This window comes from Aulonocara sp. 'chitande type north' Nkhata Bay, linkage group LG3, assembly GCF_057382095.1.
Source record: "Aulonocara sp. 'chitande type north' Nkhata Bay isolate Kocher_YH1m ecotype deep benthic linkage group LG3, A_spYH_male_GT1.1, whole genome shotgun sequence".
In the NCBI taxonomy this organism is placed as follows: domain Eukaryota; kingdom Metazoa; phylum Chordata; class Actinopteri; order Cichliformes; family Cichlidae; genus Aulonocara; species Aulonocara sp. 'chitande type north' Nkhata Bay.
In genome coordinates, this window is record NC_141346.1 from 15,625,456 (window position 1) to 15,647,955 (window position 22,500).

A 22,500-nucleotide genomic window follows, 5' to 3' on the forward strand; every position below is an offset into this window, starting at 1 on the left:
CTCACACATGGTTTACATATGGCCACTAGAGGGAGATGTTGGACTTCACATACTAACATGGACGCAAGCAGACAACAATACTCCAGCACATTCATCCCATTTTATGTCACTTTATGTATTTCTGCATTTAGCTCTTTGTTTATCTGTTTAAAGCAGTTAAATAATCACATTGTAAGTTAAATCAACACTAGTGACTTTTTTTTTTGTGGGCAGAGATCCTTCATTTCTCAACACGACTATTATTGTGACACATTTTACAGGAACTGTCACGGCTCGTGGGATGAGCAGTGTGGAATTATTAAACGAGCCTAAACACAGGCAAACGATTGATAATATGAGTGAATGTTTATTTTCAAAGTGTCAAAATGACACCAATAGGCAGCGGGGTATGAGAAACAACTGAGGAAACCTAAACTGGGAAAACTAAAGAGCAAACCTGAAATGATAATCAAACGGGGTGAAGGACAGAGAGACAAAGAGGGAGGGAAACTCCTCAGGATGACAGAGGGGATTATTGCAGACAAACCAGCAACAGGCAGGAGAACACACACGGCTTAAATACACACAGCTGTAATCAAGGGATGCGGGACAGGAGAGGAACACACCTGGGAGAAATCACGGCTGACGAGACAGGGGAAGGTAACTGAACACACTCACAATGAGACAGAGACCTTTAGAATAAAACAGGAAACTAACAGGCACAGAGAACCAGACAAGACACTGAACTTAACAGACAGACTCACGAGCAGACACAGTAACACCAAAGACAGACAGAGGGAACACAGTATAAAACAAAACCCTAACACATAGCAAACCTAAACAAAAAACATAGAATAATATAAAGAAGTCAGACACAGTGTTTTGTGTTTCTTTATATTATTGAAAGGATCATGACAGGAACAAGACTCAAACTGATTTTTATAAGAAAAAAAATGCCTGTGTTATGGTATTTATTCTATAAAAACTTTTGAGTAGTTTCACTGCAGATGTACTTGGTCATCTAAATAACGTTTAGAAATCATATGTACTGTCAGATGAAGATGATGAGACAGCAGGGATGGTGATAAGGCTGATAGAGGCTCCTGATTTTATGGTCTGTTCATAATTTCAGTTCAGCATTTGCTCAAGAATGAATTACAAATATACATTGTATGGTATATTACATACTTACTGTGTTATTACAATAATCAGTTTTACAGTATTAAACAACTACCCCAAAAGATGGTGGAGTGGGCTCATTGAACACTGGTGAAATCTTAAGAAAAAACAAAAAACAGAAACAGAATTTATTTCGTTTGACATACTAGTTACACAATATGGGATCAACAAGAAAAGATTTTTAGAATATCAACAAATTAAATCCATAGTAAAAAAGAAATTTAAAACAGCTGAACTACAAACACCACCAAGTGTGGTTCAATTTCTTACTCTTAAAACCCCCAAATTACTATCCAAAATATACAGAATGCTTTCTAAAACAGATGAATCAATATCACTTCCTATTGCAAAATGGGAAGCGGATTTATCAGTTAACTTAGACCAAAACTTCTGGTCTCAGATTTGCTTAAAAACCTTTCATCTAATTAGCAATCCCAGTCTTTAATTAATTCAATACAAAATACTACATAGAGTGCAATATACAGGTCATCGGATGTTCAAGATGGGCTTTACGTCTACCAACAACTGCTCACACTGCCAAACCAATTCACCGGACAATTATATCCACACTCTTTGGTTCTGTCCACCAGTTCAGAAGTTTTGGCACGAGATATGTGAAGACTTATCAAAGTGTCTGAAATGTAACATTCCAACTTCCCCCTTAGTGTGTTTGTTGGGCAGCTTAGATAATGTCACTTCAGAAAAGAATATAGCCCATATGGTTTTCACTGCCCTATGCATAGCCAAGAAAACAGTCCTCATGAACTGGAAAAATAAAAATAATCTTAATTCTAACCAATATAGAAATTATCTATTAGATTACATTAGTCTTGATACAGCCTCTGCCACCACATCAGATCAATTGCTCTGGGCTCCTTTGATCAGCTCCATCACCCAGTGGGGGTGGGGGGTCATAGTTTGGTCCCACCTTCGCTGTTGTGATTGGTGTGGGGGTAGGGACAGGTTTAGGGCGTCGGGGGTTTCCCCAGGAGCATCTTCCTTGGGGGGCTCAACCCGGGGTAGGAGTCATGACCTATTAGGGGCTCTGTTGGCTCTCAGGTGACGGTTTCCTCGTGGCTGCGTGCAGCGGGGCTAGGGGAGGGTCTGTGCTGACGGACGTGGGTTACTGACCTGGTAGCCTGGCTGCCCCTGGGTGGGTCCGGGACGGGCGTAAGGTCCTGGGGGCGCTCCGTCTCTGGGCTGGGGCCCTGGCCGGGCCTCAGGGGCTTGGGTCCTGGTTGGTGTGTTGCTGGGGTTGTGGGCGGGTGGGTGTATGGGGGCCCAGCCCTGGCGCAGGTTGCCGCCTTTGCATCAAGCCACCTGGGGGGCTCTCCAACTGGTGGGGGAGGTTGTTACACCTTGCAGGAGCTTTCCTCTCTTCAGGAACTCACTCTGCAGGAGGGGGAGATACAGGAGAGGTGGAGGAAGATCTCAGCCTGGGCGTCTATTGTCTTGTGTAGTCTGGAAGATGAGTGGATGACGGGGTGGATGCAGTTTTCTCTGTGGTGGGGTCGGGTGGGCTGTTCCGGGCTCTGTGGGGCCGGGCGTCGCTGCTGTACTGGGCCCCAGTCCGGATGGGCCTGGGCCCCCTTTCCCTGGCGGGTTGCAGAGTATGGGGGTGCCTACTGAGGTCAGCGGGGAAGCTGGCCCCAGGGAGGGGTCACTTGCCCCTCCCTTCCTTTCCTACCCATCTCCAGCTGCCTCCCTCTTCCCGCTCCACCACAATCACCCACACATGCAGGGCCTTGGGGGTAAAGGTGTGTCACCAGGGTGCAGGGGAGGCATCCTCCCCTCTGTCCCCTTCTGGTTGCCTGTGCCTCAATTTTATCTCACAACTTAGACATTCACATTACTCACACTCTCATTACACATACATATAGGATCTTGGGGGTGGGCATGCTACGAGGACTCCAAAAGACCATCAGGGTGTACAACCTCACCCCTGGCGTCATTACCCACCTCTCAATTTTAAATACACGTAGACATTGAGGGCTATCAGGAGGGGCTATGCGCTTACCTGCTGCTCTCTGGCAGGTAGCTCCATGCCCTCCTGGGTTTTAAATGCACCTTAGAACACACATGCATCAACACTACATATGAGCGGGCGGAGGGAGGTTTGGAGTCTTCACACAACTGCGACCTGCTGGAGCGGGGGACATGGAGGAGGAGTTGGCCGTTCGACTGGGGTCTGGAATGTGGGGCCTCCCTGCTGCTGCGGAGTCGGAGCGGTCTGCTTCTCTCCACCCCAGGGAAAAGGCTAACACCACCTGGGTCTGGGTGCAGTTTCCCCATCCAGGGGCAAGGGTACCTAGACCTGGTTCTTAGAGTACGCTTGGGGAGTGTGATTGCTGTGTCTCTCTATGTCTGTCTCCACGTTGGTTGAGTGTGGAGTAAGTGCATATGAGAGCATGAGGGTGGGAATGGATGTTTGTATCTGTGTGTGCCTGTTTGTCTGTGTCCATATGTCAGGTTGGGTATCAGACGCCACCTCTCTGGGGACATCTCAGGCCCTCCAAGGTTTGGAGGCCTATCTCCCCCACCACTTCCCCTGCCGGTGGCAGACGCCCTCAGACATCGGTGCGTTGGTGGTTCTTTGTGTCTGGGGGTGGGCGTCCAGGTACACACTGGCTCACTCCTTGGTGGCTGCTTATCGGGTCCTGGAGCCTGAGGCTCGCTCGGGCCACTTCGGGGGTGGGGTTCCCTCGGCCTCTCGACCTGGGGCTCGGTCACTCTGGCACAGCTGGCTGCCGGCGGAGCTCACGGACACAACCCCCCCTGGCTTCTGCTCCGCGGCTCCTGAGTGAGCCCTCATCTGGGACTCTCCTCAGCTCTTTCCGGGACAGTGGCGCAGCTGCCCCTCTGTTGGTCTTCCTTGGTCTCTTGTCTTCTGAGGGCCTCTGGATGTCTGGAGTTTTGATCTCCTCCATACCTGCTTCATGCCTTGGAGGACCCGGCAGTGGCTCCCCACACCCTCTAGCAGATCATTACATGAAGGAACCTTTTAAAAACAAGCGTGTCCATGCTCACAGGTGTACACACGGGTGATCACACACACAAACTACACCCTTTTTGGCTCCTACCTCAAAGCACACTGTGTTCTGTCGATCTTACGTGCTGCACAATAATGTTTAATATTTACAGTTATATTCCCATAGATCATTGTGATGTTGTTTATTCTATTGCTCTCGTTTTCTGCTGCTTGATTTCTTTTTTCTTTCTCAACAGGTGATCCAGGTGATTGATATATGAATTTTTTTGTCTGCTTATTTAGTTGTTTTTTGTTTTTTTGCCCTCTATCCCCGTTCCTCTTCTCCGTTGTCCCCCCCCCCCCCCTTCCTTTCTCCCTTTTCTTTTCCTCATTCAAGTCTGTCCCACATCTAGCAAGTGAAAATAAAAAAATAAAATAAAATAAACAATAAAAGGTGAATCAAATAGACCATTACGGCAAGGCTGGGATGGTCAATTTGGTAAAGTAAATCCGTTGGGCATCTTTCTTTGCCTTTAGACAATAATTCTGATGGCAAAAGAACCAAACGGGACAGGCAAAACCCCCCCCCCCCAAAAAACCCCACTTTTTTTTTTTTAAATTTGCAAATATAATATATATTATATAATATTAAGTGCATGGACTACCTGCAGAGCAGAGCCCTGAAGAACTGACATGCTTGTGTTTCTGAACTCAAAACACATTATAAACGGACCTACTGAGTATATTGTTATGTCTACCTTTATGTGGCACTATGTTAACGACAGAGTCATGAAAATCCAGTTATTCAGTGATGACGCGACGAATCCTACTTCCGGGCCTAAAGTAGTCTGCGTTTAATATGGCTTTTGTGTTGTTAACATGTTTAATGTTATGTATTTTCTTCTATTTGATCTCAAAAAGCTCCTAAAACAGTCAGTGATCACTGTTGACCTCCCTCGGCTTTTATTACCGCTAATCATTTATTTAAGCTCAGTTTTTAAAACCTTAGGATGTAACTACAGCCCAGCCCATGCAGCAGTATGACTAACCTCGTATTGTGGATGGATTATCTCAGTTGTTCTCCTGGCTGAAGTTTGGTCCTTTTACAGCATCCTGCCATGCGAATACATTTGTTCCTGACCACCGAGATCACTCACGTTAACTTTTATCGAGTGGAAAAAAAGTTAGTCGGCAAGATGGCGCCGGTGTGTGTGGCTGCTCGTCTGTCACTGCCAAGTTTGTTCCTGTTTATGTTATTTTTAATTTGTGTCATCCATGAAACAAAGTCTCTGCTGAGGTATGATCGCCAGACACTATTGGACCTCAAACCTGTGGTCCAAAATATTGTGTCCTTTGGAGCTGGTGGGCAGCAACCCCTGCCCCCATTTGCATCGGAAACCCCAGGTTACCTGTACCGGGTTCCCACGCTACCTTCCCGGCGAAAGCGTCCTCGTCGCCGGGGTAAACGAAGCGGTCGCCTGGTGAAGCTAAAGGTTTACCTAAAGAATTATTCTGCTGTTTTCCGACCAGTGCATGGATTCTTGCCAAGGTTGTTTGCGTCTCGGCGTTTTCTGGATCCTGTTGATGCCTGTTTGGTGCCTGTGGTCGGCTTTGATGATGATGCTCCTCGGCCTCGCTGCCCATGCCCTCCCAGGCTAAACCTCCGCTGTCAACATTATCGGAATCTGAGATCGCTGCGGCGGGTTTCTGGACCTCCTGAACCCCGAGCGCCAACTCCAGCTCCCGCTAGGATTGGCCTGGTGAACGCCAGATCACTTTTAAACAAAACTTTTATTCTTCGGGACTTCTTCAGTTCCCGTGATCTGGATTTTCTGTGTGTGACTGAGACGTGGCTGAGTGTTGGTGAGTCCAGTGTTCTATCTGAACTTTTACCTGTGGATTGTTGCTATTTTAACTCGCCACGGACGTCAGGCAGAGGTGGAGGCACAGTGACTGTTTACAAAAAGGATTTTAAATGTAAGCAGTGTTTTCTACAGCCTTCGTTCTCCAGCTTTGAACTTACCTCATTTGAGGTGAGTCGTACAAACCCGGTTTTCTGCGCTGTCATCTATCGCCCCCCGAAATACAATAAGAACTTCATAAACGACTTTTCTGATTTTTTAGCTGGGATTATGCCCAACTATGATAGTGTTCTTATTGTTGGAGATTTTAATATACATGTATGCTGTCCTGATAAGCCACTGGTAAAGGACTTTTTAAGCCTTATTGACTCTTTTAGCCTGGTACAGTCCGTACGTGGCCCTACACATGAGCACGGACACACACTGGACCTTGTTCTGTCATATGGTCTGCCTGTCACTGACTTGGAGATTTGTGACTGTGCACTCTCAGATCATATGCCTGTGTTATTCAACGTTGGTTTGACATATACCGCAGTTAAACCTGGCGCTGCTACTCGGTGCTGTCGGGTTATTAACCCCGCCACTGCTGCGCAGTTTTCTGCTGCTTTTAATCAGCTCGGCGGGCCTTCTGACTTTGTTTCCTCTGACACAGAAGACCTACATTCCTGGTTTAATTCTTGCTGTCAAAAAATCATGGACTCTGTGGCTCCTTTAAAAACCAGGCAGCTTAAGGCTAAACCTGAGCCTTGGTTTAATGAGAGCAGTCGTGCTGTTAAGAGGGAATGTCGTCGAGCAGAACGGAGGTGGAAAAAGGATAAACTGCATGTATCATTTCAAATTCTCAAAGACTGCTGGCATCGCTACCAGAACACTGTTAAAGAGGCAAAAAGGGAATATTTTGCAAATATTATTTCTTCCAACTGTCATAACCCACGTGTGTTATTTAGGACCATTGACACTGTTCTTAATACTCCTTTGAATGTCTGTTTGGAAGTTTCTCCTGAGATTTGCAATGATTTTCTGAACTTTTTTATTGAAAAGGTTGTCACCATCAGGGCTCTTATCACAGCTCCTGACTCTGACCCCTCTGTCTCTGTCCCTTGCGCTGCTGTTTTCACTCAGTTTGAGCTTGTGACGCTCTCCTCTTTAGAGGATGTGGTTCGCCATATTAAGCCCACAGGTTCCCCATGGGATCCTGTCCCTCCACAATTCTTTAAAGAAATTTTTCCTAGTATACAACAGTATGTCCTTGACATTATTAACAGCAGTCTGTCTTCTGGTGTGGTTCCTGCAAATTTCAAACATGCAGTAGTACAGCCACTGCTTAAGAAACCTGGCCTTGATCACACAGTTTTAGCGAACTATAGGCCTATTTCCAAGCTGCCTTTAGTCTCCAAGGTTTTAGAGAAAATTGTTTTTAGTAAACTGAAAGATTTTCTAGATGAAAATGGAATCTTTGAGAAAACAGAAGTGTTGGTGTTTGGACCCAGTGGTCCCTGTGAGTCCTCCTCTGTTGTTTTAGGATCCCTGGAAGTCTATTTTAAATCTGTTGTTACTGACCTTGGTTTTAAGTTGGACAGTGATTTTAAATTGGACAACCAAATCAGAGCAGTGGTGAAGTCCAGTTTTTATCATTTAAGGCGACTGGCAAGACTAAAATCTTTTCTTTCGAGGCAGCACCTTGAAACAGTGATCCATGCTTTTATTTCTTCCCGCCTGGACTACTGTAACTCACTTTATGTGGGGGTCAGTCAGTCATTGCTCTCACGTCTGCAGCTGGTTCAAAATGCGGCTGCACGACTCCTAACAGGAACTCGAAAAAGAGAGCATATAACCCCCGTGCTGGCCTCTCTGCACTGGCTGCCTGTGTCTTTTAGAGTTAATTTTAAAATTCTTATGTTTGTTTTTAAATGCCTACACAGTCTTGCCCCGCCTTACCTCTCTGAGCTTCTTCATCCCCACATACCCTGTCGGTCTCTCAGGTCAGCTGACCAGCTGCTCCTGGAGGTACCGAGATCCAGGAGGAAGCTCAGAGGGGACAGGGCCTTCTCTATTGTGGCTCCAAAATTATGGAATAATTTGCCCATGCATGTTAGAGAGGCCCCTTCACTGTCCACTTTTAAATCACGTCTTAAAACCCACTTTTATTCCTTGGCTTTTAACCTCAGTGAGACTTAGTTTCTTTTTTTAATGCAGTAGTTATTCAATTAATGATTTCACTCTTCTTTTATTTGTTTTTTATTTATATCTCATGTAATTTTATTTTACAGTTCCAATGTACAGCACTTTGTGTCAGCTGTGGTTGTTTTAAAGTGCTTTATAAATAAAGTTGATGATGATGATGATGATATTATGCTAACATAGCTGTGTCGCTAGCGGTCACGTAGCACATCATTATATACCAGCTAGCCCAACTTCAGTAACCCTACAAACGTCACTGCTTTTTAGTTTTCTGTCTTCATTTATGTTGGAAGTGATAACAGAGCTGTACGTTTTAATTTGTTTCCAAAACCCCGCAGTCAGGACATGCTATATTGTATTTAGATAGAAGCTAGCGAGCTAACTCCCTGCTAACTTCTAACTCCGTTAAATGTCATAAATTCCGTTTTCATGGATGCCTGGATGTTAAACTCAATTGTTACACCTGGTAGAGCAGAACACTGATCATTTTATTAAAGATGAAAGACTTTAGACAGTTTTTCAACTCTCAGTAATGCCATAGTGATCGTTTGATATATGGACCTGCAGCGGAGTTTAGGTCCAGACACGGCTAGTGACGTCAGACTGAACAACCGGATAGTAGCCCCCCATTTTATTTGATGCTCAGAGACATTTTCTTTTAGAAGACCACTGTAATGTCAGTTTTACTGTTGTATAAGTTCCACCAGCAGAGGGCACTCAGTCCTGTACGCATCGGTAGCTGACGCTACACTAGAAGAAGTAGTGTCAGTGGTGAAGAGGCAGCGTACGGCCCGCGCGCCGAAATAACTGATTAATCAGACATTTTTCTGTCTTTGCAGGTAAGCTGGGTGATTGGTAATATAAAACAGAGGTTCTAAAACTGACAGACAGCAGTAGCGATTAATGATAAATGTTTTGTTTGTGGCGAATGTTAAGCTAAAGAGCTAATTTCCAAGTTGGTCCAGTTGTTAGGCTGTGCCGATCCAAGTGTTAGACTGTACCTAAAGCTTGTGAGTTCATTGCAGGTATATTGTTGGGTTAAAGCTACACTTAATATGTTTTGCACAAATAGATTAAAACAGAAGTAAAAACAAGATAAAAATGTAATGAGAGTTCACTATGTTATTCATGCGTATAGTAAAATGTATTTTTGTGATTTAACCAGTTTATAAAAGTGGTGCATATGAATATGAAACTGTATAAGTTACTTGTATAAAGTAATGTTGTTGACACTAGACATTTTTCTGTCTTTACAGTTTTCTGTAAAAATAAATATGTTGTACGGGAGATGAGTTGGCCCATCATTTCAGCGGTGTAACATGTACGTTACCGAAGCGATATGCCTCGGTAAAATGTCAACCATATTTGCAATGCCGAAAACTCAGGGTTTACTCTACAGTTAGCCAGATAAGTAAAAATCCAGTTTCAGGCTTCATCAGTGAACTGTTAAGTGTTAGCTTCTCTTTATCACTTCATGGGTTTTTCAACTATGTGTCATACCCAAATGTAAAATTTTTGACGGTACTGATTAAAACAAAGATTCCCTGTGGGGCCTATTGTTCATGTTCTTTTATTTATTTATTGACTTTACTTTATTGTTCATATTATTGTCTAGTGGATGTTGTGCAAAGTATTGTCCTTAAAGTTAACATTCTGTGTCTTTTTTGTGCTGATAGAAAGCAGATGTAGATGTGTGTACCCAAGCAAATATACAATTTTGGTGTGTGTGTGTGTGTGTGTGACAAACCTCAGACCCCGAAGAACCATCAGAAGCCTGGCGGAGCCCCTACGACATAAGAGGCTTGAGCCACGCCGGACCACAACCCCCAAGGCAACAGGCCAGCAAACCATAATACTCAGTATAATTAGTAGATAGGAGACTTGAAATGTGAGTAGGGCTGGGCGATATGGCCTAAAATTCATATCGCAATATAATTTGAAGCATGTGCGGTAACAATATATATCACGATATATTATTTTCTTCTGTATAATGTATTTTCCACACTAATAAGGCACACTTAAAATCCTTTAATTTTCTCAAAAATCAAGATTGTGCCTTATGTATGAATTCTGGTTGTGCTTACTGACCTCGAACCGATTTGGGCATGCAGAAATCTGTTAAAAAATGTTTTAGTACAACTTTGGTAAGGCGCACTGCTTGATGGATTGTCAGAGCATTACGGCTGCTGTAGTGAGGAGCTTCGTGGAGTAATCTGGGTCCAAAACTCCGTCCATTCAGGTCCCAAAGTCAAACGAACACTAAGAGTTAAAACAGTCTAAATTCTTTAATTAAATCATCAGCTGCTTTATCGGGTGTAACAATTAAGTTTTACATCCATGGATCCATGAAAACAGAATTTATTAAATTTAATGGAGTTAGAAGTTAACAGGAAGTTAGCTCGCTAGTTTACACCTAAACATTTCATACCATGTTCTGACAGATACCATACACTTATCATTAGCATCGCAGGATGCTATACACGGGCCAAACTTCAGTCAGGAGAACAACTGAGATTATTCATCCACAATACGAGGTTAGTTATTAATATACTGCAACAACATGGGAATAGAACAGCTGCCAGAGAATTCAACATTAATGAATCAATGTTATGGAAGTGAAGGAAGCGCAGTTTTTGGCTTTCCCCATATTTCAAAAGTGCTTCATCTCTTTGCTACGACTGTCGCCCGCCATAATTTGCAGATGATAATGGTTGTAGCCGCTGCGATGCTTTCGACCAAAACAGGCGCAGCTTGATGACATCATCAACATGCGCTATCGCAATAGAGCGATATGGTCAAAATCTCTATCATTGGCCAAATTTATATCGTTTATATCGCATATCGTTTATATCGCATATCGTTTATATCGCCCACCCCTAAATGTGAGTCATGGCTATTTCATGCTTCACTGAGTGGTTTATCAGGAGGGCTCAGTGCTGGTTCATGAGATGTGATCACATGTACATGAGGTTGTGGTTCAAAAAACTAAAAACCTTTAATAAAAATCTCACATGGTAAAGTTCTGGCTGTGATGCTATGAATGTGTTGCAGAATGTTTGTACATGCTTGTACAATGCTTTGTACAAGTATCTTGATGCATTCTCAATCATCCAGGAAAGTAAATCTCCAAAAGTTGATTCTGTTCATCTGGTAGCGTTTTTGTGAGACAAATGTTTTGTCACTCATCCAAGTGACTTCTTCAGTCTCAGCTGACTGCAGGTTTCCCCAAATCTTATAAACAGTACATTTACATAATGACTGAAACCAGCCCACTGAAGGAACAATGGGCTGGGAGGTCAGTTCCTTCATCATAATTATGCAAATTCTCATGACCATTGATCAACAACCACTGACTAAAACCCACTGATCAATGGCCATGAGTACTATTCACAGAGAGTTGGGGAATGGCTGCAATCACAGCATTGTAAGATGGCGAAAGATGTACCCTTAGGCCCCCTCCTCAATTCAGAGATGGTCTTTCCCGTTTTCACGGAAATGGCTCACTTTTTATTGCACAAGTACAATAAAAAGTGAGGTCAGCTGACAGTAATAATCTACTGACAGCACCAAGTTTATTTTCCTCTACCCCAAGGTTAAAAAAACAAAACAAAAAACAAAGCTGTAAAATATCTGTGATTATTTTCTGGTGTCCAGTCTAACATGCCGAAATAGCTTTTTTTTAGTCTGACCATCAGACAAACTTGAAATACTGATTTTGAAACCGTTTAAAAAGGAAAAAAAGAAAAAAGAAAAAAATTTTCTTTAAACTGCTGGAGAAATTCAACAATTTAATCTTTTTTTAAATGTACCATGTCTCATGCTACTCATTGGTCTTTTGGTCTCAAACAGACACATCCGGTTCTGAAGCTTTTCTCTCAAATATATGGTTAGTGAAAGATAGTACTGTTGTCTCTAGTCTGCAGTTGCAGTTTAGTGTTTGTTTCTTGCACTTAGCTACAGCCAAAAAAGTCAAATTTTCCATCCAACAACTCAGTGAAACCCACAGAACCACGTGACAACAAAATAAGAACTAAAGTTTATCAATACTGCAAAGACACCAGATCACAGTCATCGATAAGCACATTTTTTTCATCATTAAAGTTACTACTTTCATAAGATATACTAATATGTTTACTCATATCAGCATCTTCACATACTGCCAGCAGTTTAGATGTGTCTCAAATAAACATGAAATTCACAAAACTCAAATCTGGGTGTGATTAAGCTATCACTTTTCTTACTAAGTTTACCTAATTTTATTTTACGCCGTGAGCTTGAGTGAGGAAGTGTTTAGCTTATATTAAAGACTGTAAACTGCTTAGTTGAGCAGCTGTACCTCTGGTCTGATGGCTAATTGTCCATGACTGACTTCTTCTGTTCTCACAGCTGAATACACTGCAGCTGGATCAGTGTCTGCAGAATGAATCATGTAACTTACTTTCACAGGAGAAACTGTAATAGTACTGTACACCTTAGGGTTATTTTTTTCCACTGCTTAAGACTTCTGTTGTGAACAAACAGTTGACCAGAATGAACCCGTGGGTGTTTGTGCAAAAAAGGTGAACGACCACAGAGCTTTTATTTTCCGTTTCTACAAACTGATGCACTTCACCACAAAGCACAAAGCAAACATGTTCTCACAGCATGAAACCTAGAGTAGAACATACTGTAGTGAAGTTGCTGTTTTGGTTTTACATTCAAGACTCTAGAAAAGACTAAATTAAATATCAAAAAATAACATTTGATACATTCAGTCTGCTTTTCTTTTTTTTTTAAATCGCCCTCATATTAAATAGAAATTCATCTTGCTAATAAAAGGGAGTACCAAGACAAAACGGGCCTAATCTGAATCAGTTTGAAACTTGTTTCTCAGTTATGACACAGGTTTGACCACACCTGACATGTGGCTCATGCAGGGTGATCTGTGGTTGAATCTATGCCATTTCAAAACATTACATTACATTACAAAATGAGAAAAATGGCAAAAATTAATGTTGAAACTACAGGACATTTCTCACATTTTATACAAGATTAAACACTTCATGAACATTTGCACCATGTCACCTGCTGCTAGTTGGGTTCTGAGTATCCAAGGACATAAAGTGTTTCAGTCTCAAACAGACACACCCTGCATTGAAGCTCTGCTGTGCAGTTCACAGTATCAAATGATGCCTGTTTCCTGTATCGTGTTTGTTTCCTGCAGTGAAGAGAGATGTGCATCAGTTAGCCACAAGTAAACAAGTTAAATTTTCCATTGACACCTCAGTGAAACCCACAGAACTACACAACAAAAGTGTCACAACAAAACTTTTTTCTTTGTTTGTTTGTTTTTAATAATGCAAAGATATCAAATACTATTAAAGGTATTAGTGTCAAAAATGTACTTACATTTCTAAATGACCAATTGCATTTAAAAAAAAATTCAAAAAATATGTGTTTTCTCTTAAAGTTTGAGTATAATTTGGTTAGAAAAAATATATGAAGCATATAAAAATAGTCAACATATGGATGTCCTCTGGTCTGAGGTGCAGGGGGGACCAGTTAGAGACCAGCAGCTGGACGTCAGTGGTTGGACTGGTGGACTACTTCAGTGAATAATAGACGATGCCTGGCTCTGGTTTAAAGTTTTACTACGACTTTACCTGTGTCTTAATCAATCATAAAATTCACAAAACAAGCCTAGAACCCACAGATTTGTGGGAGAATAAATTCTTTGTTCAGTATTTCATAACTAATTGCTTGTTTGGTGGCCAGTTCCATTATGTGGTAAGGTTATAAATAGTAGCTGCTCTCTGAGCATCCCACACTTGCTCTCATGTTGCTGTACACGTTTGGGTTTCTGCTCGCCTGACTTTCATATTTGGTGGTGGTGGAACCACAACCACGTGGTTTGTATTTTGTGTGTCTTTGTCCTGTCTTCCTCTCCTCACCCCCAGCTGGTTACTGCAGATGGCTGCCGCTCCCTGAGCTTTCTTCTGCCAGATGTTAAAACTCCTGTTCAAAGTTTTTCTTCGCACTGTCACCAAAGCGCTTGATCATAGGGGGTCATCTGATTGTTGAGGTTTTCTCTGTTGGAGAATCTTTACCTTACAATATAAAGTGCCTTCAGGCAACTGTTGTCATCTGGCACTGTGTATATAACATTGAATTGAATTACATTGAATTGAACATGTAATATCTAAACAGTTCATTCTTTGACGGACTGCACCAAATGGTTTATATTTTTTTAGTTGTAGTGTTCTACCCAGTGTTACACAGTATTCAACAGCCTAGTATTCTGGATTGTTGGTTTAGCTTGCCTGTCTGACATCCCTACTCAATGACAGTAATTATTAGTGCAGAAACAAAACTTTGGACCACATATGTGGTCCTATCTGAGACTGCCAAATGAATGAGACTTCTAAATTAGAATGGAAACGTGAGGACATTTACTCTTTTGGGTTTTACTCTGTTCAGACTTAAAGACAAAGAGCAGCTGTACCTCTGATCGTCTTTTGGTTGATGGCTATTTGTCCATAAGTGACATCTTCAGTTCTCACTGCTGAGTACACCACAGCTGTATCAATGTCTGCTGAATAAAACATGTAAATTAGTTCAACAACAACAACTGCAATGAAATGATAGACTTTTTTATGTTTTTGCTAATTCCTTAAAACTCTGCTGTGAAACAACAGTTGACTAGAAAGAGGTCAAGTGTGAAAAAGGTCAACAACTACAAAGCTGCTATCTTCTGGTAATGCAAAATGTTGCACTTCACCAAGAATTATTTTAACCAAACCGCAACGCACAGCAGTGAGAAACATGGTCACGCTAACTGGTGCAACAGGAAGTTGCTTCTTTGGTTTTACAATGCGGACTTTAGAGAAGACAAAATAAATCATTATATCAAAAAGACATTTAGTCTGTTCAGCATGTCTATCTATACATTTCATATTAACTAAAATTTTATATAATAACAACTCATGGATGTTTGTTGTCTCATTCGGACACTCACTAGTCCTTCCTTTCCTCCCTCTTTCCTTCCTCTTAGCATAGAGTCTCAGGATTTGGGGTGAAACCTCCATGCATGTTCAGGAGCTTTCTTGCCTTGATGTCAGTGGCTTCTATCACCTTCTTTGCCAGTTTATTATCCCGGCAAGGCATAGCTATTAATTGCCCAGATCAGACCTACTCAGGACTTACCTTTTCCTCTGCAGGTAATTGGCAGTTAAAGCTTTCCTAGCAGCATCTTTATGGTTCCCATATCTATCTTCACAAGGTCGGCAGAAACAATTATTTCACAACTACCACCCATATTATGTGACAGAAAGACACAATTTTACCTCTGAGTTGTTTGATTGCCCTTTGGTGATGTTGTGATGATATGATGTCACTATATGTGATGCCTGTGGAGTTATCATTTGCAGCTTCTTGTTGTATAGCTGAAATAATAAAATTTAACAACTGTCATTACTCTTACTTGCATGAAGAAATTATTTTGGAACCCATTTCTATGTTTGTAATTTTCAACAATGTGCAATTACTTCAATGGGAAAAGAATGTCAATCCAACAAAGTAAAAATAGTATTTTTTTTTAAATCATTCAGCAAACCCAATCTTGTAAGATCAGGAAGTCTGAGTCTCACCTTCAGGTTTTCTGTGAACACACTGTCTCACCAGCAGAACCAGTAACACCAGTAGAACCACAACACAGACTGATCCAACACATGTCAACACAGAGAGAACAGGAGGAAGAGTGATGAAGGTGGAACCAGGAGGAGAGGTGGATGTAGGTGGAGGTGTGGATGTAGGTGGAGGTGTGGTGGTGTGTTCCCCTAAAATAAAGCAAACACAGTCATTAAGTTGTCGTCACATTGTGAATGTTGAAAGCTGCAGAAACACAGACAGGTGAGTGTGTCACCTGTGACAGTGATCCAGCTGGATGGAGACTCTCCATGACCGCTGATGTCACACTTGTAGAGGCCTTCATCAGACCTGGAAACATGCTGGATGGTCATGTGACCTGTAGGCTGCTTCCTGATGAGGGAGCCATCTTTATAGAAAGCAGCTGGGAGGTTGGAGGGAGTGGTCTTTGTTTTACAGAGCAGAGTGACGTCATCTCCCTCCATCACAGGGAGGACAGGACTCTGCAGGATCACTGATCCACCTCAACACAGAGACAAACTACAGCATTTCATCCATTTACACACAGCTTCATCAACACTAACTCCACACACTCAGCTTACCAGTGACTGTCAGGTTAACCATGTTACTGATGGGGCCCTCTCTGGACTCACACCAGTAAACTCCACTGTCTAATAGGATGATGTAAGTGACAATGCAGGAAGGATGAACTAAACTAGTTGGCGTTCCCCACTCCTCACATTCAGCTCTGGTTTCTGTGCTTGTGTTTCTCCTCAGAGTCCATCCAGCAGAGCTGTCGTTCTCCTCACAGCTCAGAGACACAAAGTCATATTCAAAGAACTGAGAGCTGCTGGGACTCACAGTCAGACGAGCTGTGAGGGTTAAAATGAAAAATCAATTCTCTGCTTTACAGCAATTTTCTCCTAACTATTATGGTTGTGAAATGTATTTTGCTTATTCACTTGTTTCAGTTTTGTATGCAAGCACCATTGTGAAACATGAACCCAATCAGGTCATATCAGTGAGCATTTCTCAGGTTTAAACTGTGACAGAAGAAGGTTACTGACCTTGGTTTGTTGTGCAGCTCAGCGGTGAGATCAGAACTAAAGAGAAATGACACTCAGGTTGATTTGAGGTGAACATAAAGAACAACTCCACACAAACAGCTGACAAATACACAAACTCGCCTCCCTGATATATCTGCTCATTTTCTCTTTGATGTCGCCAGCATGTTTCAGTAAGAGCATTCAGAGTACAACTCCAAGCATAGTGAAAGGGCTAAACTAAAATGTGGATATTTTATGACATTTTGTATTACAACATGCTATAACGTGCTTTAATAACACTGTAGGCTGACCTTTGGCCAATGTCCTTGATGCCTTACCTACTAAAATGGTGTATTTTATTATCTAGATGAGTAGCAGAATTGACTGAAATTATGATTTGTGAAAACTTTACATTTTAAGACATATTCATGCAGTTTGTGAGTGAAACTTTATGGCATTATTGTGACACCATATGGCATTGTACTAAAAAATATGTATATTTTGTTTCAAAGTTTTGTTTCAAAGCTCCCTCCATGCTCTTTCTATATTAATCAACATGGTTCATTGCATTTTTGAGCTTGGGCCCTAACAATGAGGGTCAAATGTTTGGCCAGCCTTGGTAACTCATTCCAAGGGCTACTATATAGATGTCAAGTTTAAAGATGATGCTTTTAAAAACAATTTAAAAAATATAACAGAAAAAAGAAAGAAATTGTTTGCAGTATACATTTTTGTTTTTTACGTTGGGTGTGACCTTGACAGAAATCTTTACTGAAATTAAAGCAACTCAGTGATATATTTAAAATTGTGGATGTTCAGTTTTTAGCACTTAAACTCCCAGAGAGCAGCCATTTGGCTGACATGGACAGCCAGACATGGACAAACAAATTAAGTGAACTGATTACCTACGTCTTCCCTTGAGGGAGAAAATAAAATTCTGACATCAGAAAATAGGAAACTGTTTCAAAAATGAAATGCAATAAATAAAAAAATAGAGCTCAAGGAATATCTTTGGACTCTTTGGACTCTGTAAATGCTTGGAATAAAATACAAAAAATGTTTCCTTCTTAATCTGGGACTCTCCACCATTTGACCTTAGAACTGAAGAAGCTTCTCGAATGAGAGGTGAAACGTCTTCAAGCAACTTAAAGAAGTCCAGACGCTTTTCTTTGCAAGCTCCTTTGACTACGATGACCTGGATGACTGAGAACCTTCACAGACATATTTCCTTCTTATTATAGTTATCTCAAAATTGGGTCAGTATAAGCAAAATACCCACTGCATTTCAATAACACAGTAAAGTCATGTGTCCACTGTGCAGCTGTGTTGATATAATGAGTGAATGATTTGAGCTTTTCACTGCCTGCTGTGTTTCCTCGACTCCTGAGCAAAGATAAAGAGTCAGTTCAGACCTGCAGTTGGTCCTCGTGGTGTTTGAACTTGAATTCAGCCTGATTTGTTTTTCATGTCTTCTCCTCCATCATCAGTTATCAGGAGAGCAGACAGTCAAAGTACAAGAATTCAAACAAACACAGAGATTCTACTTACAGAGCAGACACAGCACATATGTTTCCTTCATCGTCCTTCTCACTCATTTGAGCTTTTTTTCATTTCTGTCACTGACACCAAGTAATGCCCGCCCTCTTCCTCTGAGTCTGTGGTCCTTCTGTTGGTTCAAAGACAGTGAGTGGGTACTAAATTCTAAAATAAGAAAAAGGTGATTAAAATTGCCTTTTTACAGTTATCAGTTCCCTCAGATTAAAATAAATCATAAAAATTAAATGTCCTCTGCTCTCAGTGATCTGTAGTTTGGTTGATGAACAAATCCATGTCCATGTAGTGGACGTCCCCCTCAGTGAGAGAGGCAGATATGAGCTGAAACACAGGAATCAAACCAGGGACGCTGCTGTTATGGAGCTGAACTGGAACCATTCAGACACTGAGGCCCTCTGAACACATTTTAATTACAGCTGTGCAGAGACACACTGATGACTGACTGGAACACTATGATTCACATTTTACATGAACACCATCCTCACACATGTTTATATATGGCCACTAGAGGGAGATGTTGGACTTTAAACACTAACATGGATACAAGCAGATCATCAGTGATGCTTCCACATTTTGTTCTGGAGAATAAACAAGCTGAGCATTTGCAGTTCCTAATAAAATGTCTGCAGTTCATTTAACTCGTTTTAAAAAATATGTTTAGTTAATTTAGTGTTCATAATTATTATGATCAGACCAAGTTTTTACATGTATGGGCATCCTGATCAGGCTGTCCAGTACAGGAAACATATTTAATAGTCAGTCAGGAGTAAAAAGTGCCCTCTTCCTGCAGGTTGTACTTTGCTGATCAACACATTAATCTCCAACAACTCGTTTGTATGTTGAGTGTTATTCAACGACAGTAAACATGAACATGAGAGAGAGGATTGATTATGTTAATAATGTTTAGAAAAGTTGTGTACAGTCTGATTATGATGATGATCAGATAACAGAGATAAAGATGAGGCTGATGGAGGCAGATGACTTTATAATCTGTTCATGAATTAAGTCGAACATTTGATCAGTAACTAAGTTATAGTTGCAACAGTGGAAACAGTCATGTAATGTGCAAGTGATTGTTGTACCTCGACATTATATCCAGGTACACCAATCATCTGGATTTTCTTTGCTACACTTTTAGAAAGTTTGTCAGCCAGCTGCTTTCCCTTTATGCCAATATGTGCAGGAACCCACATTAACTTGATTGCTCTGCAATATTTGTATTGTGCTACTTGTTGGTAATGTGCTACTTGAATCTAAACATATTGAAACCTTCCTCACTCTGACTTCCTCTGCCCAATCTAGTGCCATCAGATTTGCCATTAGTTTTCCTGCTTAAACTGCTAAATTAACTGTCATTCTTCCATTTTTCGTAATATTTAAATCTGGAATAACAACAGATAACCTTAATATCAAGTGTTTTATAAGCATCTGTTAAGATTCTGACATATACTGAATATTCACTTTTTTATATATTTACCCACCTCTTTACTGTGTAGCTATCTAGGCAGTAACATGTCCAAGGATCCATGGCGGAACAACAGAAATAGCAATGGTGGGACGGATCATAATGTTCCTTATAGCTGTTTCTGTTTACTTATCCTGAATTATCCAACCAAACTACTGAGCTGTTTCGTTTTTCTTTGTTTTTGACAAGGTTGACATGATCTCAGCCTGTAACACAGAAATTGGAGTCTTAAGGCTTGATGATGAATTGTATCTAATTTCCTTAGTAAAATCTTTAAAGCTGAACCATAAATGGTAGATCCATAATCAAGAATTGATCTGATTATCCCTGTGTGGATAGACTTTAATGGCATTTTATCTGCACCCCATTCTCTGGCCCTCAGTCATCTAAATATATTTAAAATCCTTTTACATCTTGTTGTGCATATGTTTACTGCTAAAGCAGATTCCCAAATATTTAAAATGTTTTTTTCTTTCTATAGCATTCTCATATAATTTAAGATTAATATGAAGACTGTATTCCTTATATGTAAAGATGATTCCCCTTGTTTTGGATAAAGAAAATCTAAAGCCCAGTTCTGAGGCCCAAGATTCTACATTGTGTAATGCCTCCTGTAAGTTGGCTTTGATGCATCCTATATTTCTTCTCCTCTTCCAAATAACACATTTATCTGCGCAAGGTGAGACACCCACAGACTTTTTTTTTATTGCTAAAAGTATAATTGATCATTGTTATAAAACTAGACTAACTCCCTTAAGGGGTACAAATTCTACTTGATAATTTGCACTTAATTCTTTCCCCTTTCTAGCACTAATACTTCTGTAAGAAATGTCTTATCCACTGAAACATTTTACCCTTGATCCCCACCTGTTTCATTTTAATCAATAATCCTTCTCTCTTTTTTTCTTTCCTGTCCCCATGCCTTGTGACCAATGTTTGCTTTGCTACTGCAGTTTACAGTTGTACTGTACATGTCTGCCCCCCCCCCCCACACACACACACAAACCCCCGTTGTAAATCAATAAAATGTTGATCACAAAAAAATAATGCTTTTTTCTATAACATATCATATGCTTTCTTGACATCTAGAAACACTAGCCCAATGACGCGCACCTGCACTACAGCGATGTTAAAGCGGCAGAGTTTATTTTTACCTTTAGAAGATAAATTATTGAAATTAAAGAATGATATTCAGCGAGTTTAATTATTTTACAATGTAACACAAGTACATTGTAAGTAACTGTAATTAAAATATCTAAAAATGAACAGTACTCAGTTACTCTACTTTTTCAGTGGAAATAAATAACTCTCATGCTGTATTAAAAGCCAGTAAATAAAAATGCGTTTTAAGATAAGATTTAAAAAGATTGACAGTATGAGCCTGTCTGATGTATAGGGGTAAATTATTCCGCAGCTTAGGCGCTACGACTGCAAATGCTCGATCACCTCTATGAACCAGCCTCGACCTTGGTACAGCTAAAAGCAATGATCACTTGATCTAAGAGATCTAAGGGGGGTATAAGTCTGCAAGAGGTCAGACAAATACCCGGGAGCCTGTCCATTCAGGGCTTTGTAAGTCAACAATAAAATTTTAAAATTAATTCTGAAGCGGACAGGGAGCCAATGAAGGGAGGCAAGTACCGGGGAAATGTGTTCACATCTTTTAGTACGTGTCAGAAGACGAGCTGCAGCATTCTGGACCAACTGCAGCCTTGCCAGGCAGGTCTGGCTGACTCCAGCGTATAAGGAGTTACAATAGTCCAGCTGGGATATAATAAAAGCATGAATCGCTCGTTCAAAGTTTTTAAAAGATAAAAATGATCTCACCTTAGATAAAAGCCTCAGTTTGAAGAAAGACCGCTGTACGACTGAGCTAATTTGTTTTTCAAAGGTGAAATTGCTGTCAAATATAACCCCCAAATTTTTGGCATGTGATTTGACAAAAGGCTCAAGACTGTGCAGGTTAAAATTAGAAGTGTTGGGATTGCCGCTTGGTCCAAAAATGATCACTTCGGTTTTGTTCTCATTGAAGTTAAGGAAATTAGAGGCCATCCAGGATTTATCTTCACCGAGGGTTCTAGTGAGGCAGGACTGTTTCCCTTCAATTGAAGATAGATCTGAGTATCATCGGCATATGAATGAAAAAAAATGTTATATTTTCTAAAAATTAGACCTAAAGGCAGCATATAAATAGAGAACAATATTGGCCCCAGTATAGATCCCTGGGGAACACCACAACTAAGGGGAGCTGAGGAAGAGATAAAATTGCCAAAACTCACAGAGAAGGTCCTGTCAGACAGGTATGACCTGAACCACTCTAATGGGGTGCCCTTTACACCACAATGCTCCAACCGTGAGATTAAAATGCTGTGGTCAACAGTATCGAAGGCTGCGGTCAGATCTAAAAGCAGAAGTACAGCTGAGTCACCTGAGTCAGTGGCTAATAAAAGATCATTAAGAACTTTTAAAAGTGCAGTTTCTGTGCTATGAAGAGTTTTAAAACCAGACTGAAACCTCTCGAGAACATTGTGTCCATTTAGAAAAGATTGCAGCTGAACAAACACAATCTTTTCCAAAATTTTCGACAGGAAGGGGAGCTTTGAAATAGGCCTGAAGTTAGTGAGGACGGAGGAGTCAAGATTA

At 41.0% G+C, this 22,500-nt stretch overlaps 1 protein-coding gene across 2 annotated transcripts in view; it reads right to left on the minus strand.

Annotated features, from left to right (window-relative positions):
• Positions 1-15,774: 15,774 nt before the first annotated feature.
• The window catches only part of LOC147334158 (Fc receptor-like protein 1), a 38,216-nt gene continuing 31,490 nt past the window's right edge, over positions 15,775-22,500 (minus strand). For both annotated transcript variants that reach the window (XM_086287325.1, XM_086287324.1), the window contains one exon: positions 15,775-15,983. In XM_086287325.1, the coding sequence (XP_086143451.1) occupies positions 15,775-15,983 (209 nt within the window). The remainder of the gene's footprint in view (positions 15,984-22,500) is intronic.